Source organism: Fusarium oxysporum, chromosome 1 (genome assembly GCF_000149955.1).
Source record: "Fusarium oxysporum f. sp. lycopersici 4287 chromosome 1, whole genome shotgun sequence".
Classification (NCBI taxonomy): domain Eukaryota; kingdom Fungi; phylum Ascomycota; class Sordariomycetes; order Hypocreales; family Nectriaceae; genus Fusarium; species Fusarium oxysporum.
Genome location: NC_030986.1, coordinates 1,604,706 through 1,608,527, shown reverse-complemented (window position 1 = coordinate 1,608,527; position 3,822 = coordinate 1,604,706). Strand labels below are relative to the sequence as shown.

General features: G+C 51.7%; 2 protein-coding genes across 2 annotated transcripts; one reads left to right on the top strand and one right to left on the bottom strand.

Moving 5' to 3' along the window:
- Nucleotides 1-2,420, top strand: FOXG_00002 (uncharacterized protein). Its single transcript, XM_018376030.1, has 3 exons — nt 1-144; nt 229-1,977; nt 2,030-2,420. Exon 2 carries the CDS (start codon nt 332-334, stop codon nt 1,919-1,921), a length of 1,590 nt encoding a protein of 529 aa, XP_018231532.1. The 5' UTR covers nt 1-144; nt 229-331; the 3' UTR covers nt 1,922-1,977; nt 2,030-2,420.
- On the bottom strand, nt 535-3,822 carry FOXG_00001 (uncharacterized protein). The gene is made up of 2 exons (XM_018376029.1): nt 3,172-3,822; nt 535-3,117 (listed from the first exon to the last, which is right to left on the bottom strand). The coding sequence occupies exons 1-2, from the start codon at nt 3,234-3,236 to the stop codon at nt 2,607-2,609; spliced, it is 576 nt and encodes a 191-aa protein (XP_018231531.1). The 5' UTR covers nt 3,237-3,822; the 3' UTR covers nt 535-2,606.

Genomic DNA, 3,822 nt, shown 5'->3' with positions numbered 1-3,822 from the left:
CAGCAGGTAGGACCGGGGAATGCCTCTCCCTTGAACGAGGCAGTAGCCTCATGGCAAGAGAAACTGGTAGTAATTCGGGACAACAGCGGAGCCGTCGAGAAAATGGACGAAGTGATGGCGGCAGTCAAAGCCGATCAAAGTCTAGTAAGTCAGCACTTGATTAGATTTCTCTTTTCACTCAGATGTTTGCGATAGGACTTAGAGCATCTGCTAACATGCGTTTTATAGAGCTGACGCGTCCAAGGTGCGCACCTGGACAGACCGTTCCCGGTCTTTCAGTGTGGAAGCCCAATTCCTTGGTCTGAAGGACGGGAAGATTCACTTACATAAGATGAATGGTGTCAAGATTGCAGTTCCTATCACAAAAATGTCGCGCGAGGATCTCGAGTATGTTGAAAACTTCACAGGCATATCCCTGGAAGACGATAAGCCGTTGGCAGATGTCAAGAGAGCTCGGTCTGCCGAAAAGAAATCCCCCGAACGTAGTCCTTCAGCAGGCGCAACGATCGACAAGGATGCCAAGTCCGACTACGACTGGTTTCAGTTTTTCTTGTCTTGCGAGGTTGCAGTGGGTTTGTGTGAGCGCTATGCACAAGCTTTTATCAAGGATTCCATGGATGAGAGCGTGCTTCCTGATGTCGACGCCACCACTCTGAGAGCCCTTGGAATTCGCGAAGGTGATATCATCAAGGTCATGCGTACCTTGGATGCCAAATATGGTCGCAGCCGCGGTGGAAAGAGAGGAACTGCTGATGGAGTTGATGGTGAAGGGGGTTTATTCTCTGGACCTGGCGGTGCGCTACGAAACAACACCCGCAAGGGCCGACCCGCACCAGCAGTCCAAACAAGTGATGTTGTTGATGCCAGTGCCTTTTCACGAGGTGATTCCTCCAAGACTGGTGAGAACGACAGCAGGTCACCCCCGCCCACAAGTCCTACGAATAAGAGTCCCGAAACTCGTCCAGCAGCGAGCTCAGGATTCGATGATGATGCTTGGGACGTGAAGCCTAGCAAGCAGCAATCGCCGCCTAAAGCTCAGCCTGCTGTTGAGTCTGCTCAGAAGCCTGCCCCTGAGCCTGCCCCTGTCTCACCCCCTCCCCCGGCCTTGACTGGCTCCATGCAAGAGTTGTCGCTCCTCTCAACGCCCCTCGAACCCACCAGGGCTGAGCCAGCACCCGCCCCGGCACCGGCGCCTGTCATCGCTGCTCAGCCGACCTCGACACCCGTGCCGCAACCGTTGAGCGGCGCTACCCCCTCATTCTTTACATCTGTTGCTCAGGCTCGGCAACGTCCTACTCCCCCACAAGGTACTGCGAACCAGGGCTCTCTCGTCCCTCCACCACCTCAGCGACCTCTTTCAGCCCCGCAATCAGCCCAGCCCAGCGGCTTTGCACCTCCCCCCATGATGCCTCAGATGACAGGTGCTCTGCAAGGCCAAGTTGCACCTCCCGGCCAGAGCCTGAGTGAGATCACACAAGCCCGCCTGCAACAGCAATATACGGCTCAGATGCAGCAGCAGCAAGCCCCTCAGCAAATGCAGCCCAATATGACTGGATTTCCAGGACAACAAGGCCCTGGCTTAATGTCTTTTCCCACCGGCGCTGGACAGTTCATGCAGCCCATGATGACAGGAATGCAGGGACCGAATCAGTTCGTCCCAATGCAAGCTCAACCCACAGGTTTTCAACCGCCCTTCCCCGCCACGCAGTCGATGTATGGAGCACCCACAGGAGGTATCAACAGCTACCTGCCTCCAGCTCTTGAACCCCAGCGAACAGGTATGCCAGGCTTGCAGCCCCAAGCTACTGGCATGACGAACATGGGTGGCATCGGTGGTATGAATAAACGTACAAGTCCCTCAGCCTCTGCAACCACAGCAGACTGGGCCACCCCCTCCCGTACGATTTGGCGTGACAAATGAGACCAAGAAACTAGCGCCTCAGGCAACAGGGCGTAGGGCTAACTTGGCGCAAGCGAGTACGTTGAAACGATTTCACCTGTATATGTGTAATGCTAATGTTCTCTATAGCCCCCCAGAACCCCTTTGGTTTTTAATTCTTGAAAAGCTTGTTAAACTGGTCGTCATCGCACGTCGTTTCGTCATGTTTGCAAATACTCTGGACATCTTTCTTCACATCTTGTATGTATATGTAGACTTTGTCAGGTCAACCAACCTGGGAGTCAAGTGTGGAATAATAATGGTATATTTATGGCTGTTCCTGGACAAGCCAGATCAGTCTCTTCTAACGTTCTCATCTATAAGTCTATACAAAGTCGTAACAGAACGTAAATCATTGACGAAGCGAGGTCTCGTTGCAAACTGGCGATGTGTGATACCAAAATGCGATGGAATCGAAAAAGGGGCCACAGGGATAAGATGATCAAACGAGAGAAAAAAGATCGAGTGGTTTCTTCCGTTCCATAGAGTTGTATTCATGGTCTAAAGTGATTGAAACTTGAGCATCCTTGTTCGGTAAGTGATGGGAGCAGTCTGAATGTTTTCGAAGGCGAGCTCTCAGCCGACAACAAATCCGACCAACAAGAAGGGCTTCCCGAAAACGTCTTAGAATATGAGGCAACTAGACCCGCTGGCTTTCCTGAGCCGATCAAGCCTTGCGGCGACGACCGCTAGTGGGTTTTGATAAACCTGTTGAGACGGAAGATAGGTCAATCTCAGCCTCAGTCACTGGGCTCTCTTGAACCTTTTCCTCTGATTCAGCCGCAGGCACAAACCGCTTACGTACGGCGCGAATCATCATGAAGAACCAGTAAAAATTAAGACTGTTGAGCGTGACGTTGCTGGCCAAATAGGCGACGCCAATCCACATGGGTACCGTGGAGTCTGGGTGCGCAAATGACATAGTTGGCAAATTGAGTGCCTTCATGTCGGGGTTAATATTAATGGCGGACCACACGTCGCGGTAAACACGGAAGGACGAATAAGTTCCGTAAATAAGCCGACAGGAGAAGAATGTGAAAAGAAGCATGACACCGTTGTATAGTTGCGCGCGTGTACCAGTCATGTTAACTTTATCCATAAACCAGTGAACATTGAGGAAAGGGTGTGGATAACTCCCAGAGGATGAAGACACAGGCGTAGTGGTTGAGAAATGGACGCTGATGAAAGCTGATTAGTAGAGATAGAGGGACATGCCATCGTGGTTAACTTACGAAACCGAGCGAGTAGACAAGTAATGCAGCGATTGCGTGCGCCAAGGTTCCCAAGCCAAATACATCGAGGTTAATGCTGGTGACTACTAAATCCCAGAGGAAGTATCCAGCTGCAAGCGCTTGGATGAATCCAGCACCACCAGTATAACCCCAAATACGCTCCTCCCATTCCATGTCGCTCATCTCAGTATCGACGAACATTACCCATATAGCCAGGGTATTGATTAGGCAGCTCTGAACCATGGAAACAACGTGGGGCGTCCCAGTTGAGCCGTCGCTTGCGAGGAAGCTTAGAGTAGTGCTCCGGGGCCAGAAGGTTTGAGATCCATGGCGAGATAGGCCAGAAGATGACCGAGTATAACAACGCTGCGGCCAGAACTTCGTGTATGTGCAGCGGGAGAGTAGGCAGGTCGAAATAGTCGGCCCAGGGCTGTGTCTTTTCTGATAGCCAGGGCGAAGGCTGCAAAGGAAATGGATCTTTCATGCTGGCGGAATGAATTGGAGTTGCAAAACGGTTGAGGTTTGTGCTCGCGAGAACCCAGCAAAAAGAGCAAGAAAGAAAGGGCCGGGAACAAAAGAATGCGGAGGAACAAAGACTTTAAATGAGCCGAGGGAAGGCGGCGCAATTAAAGGATACCTCGAGTAGGAAAC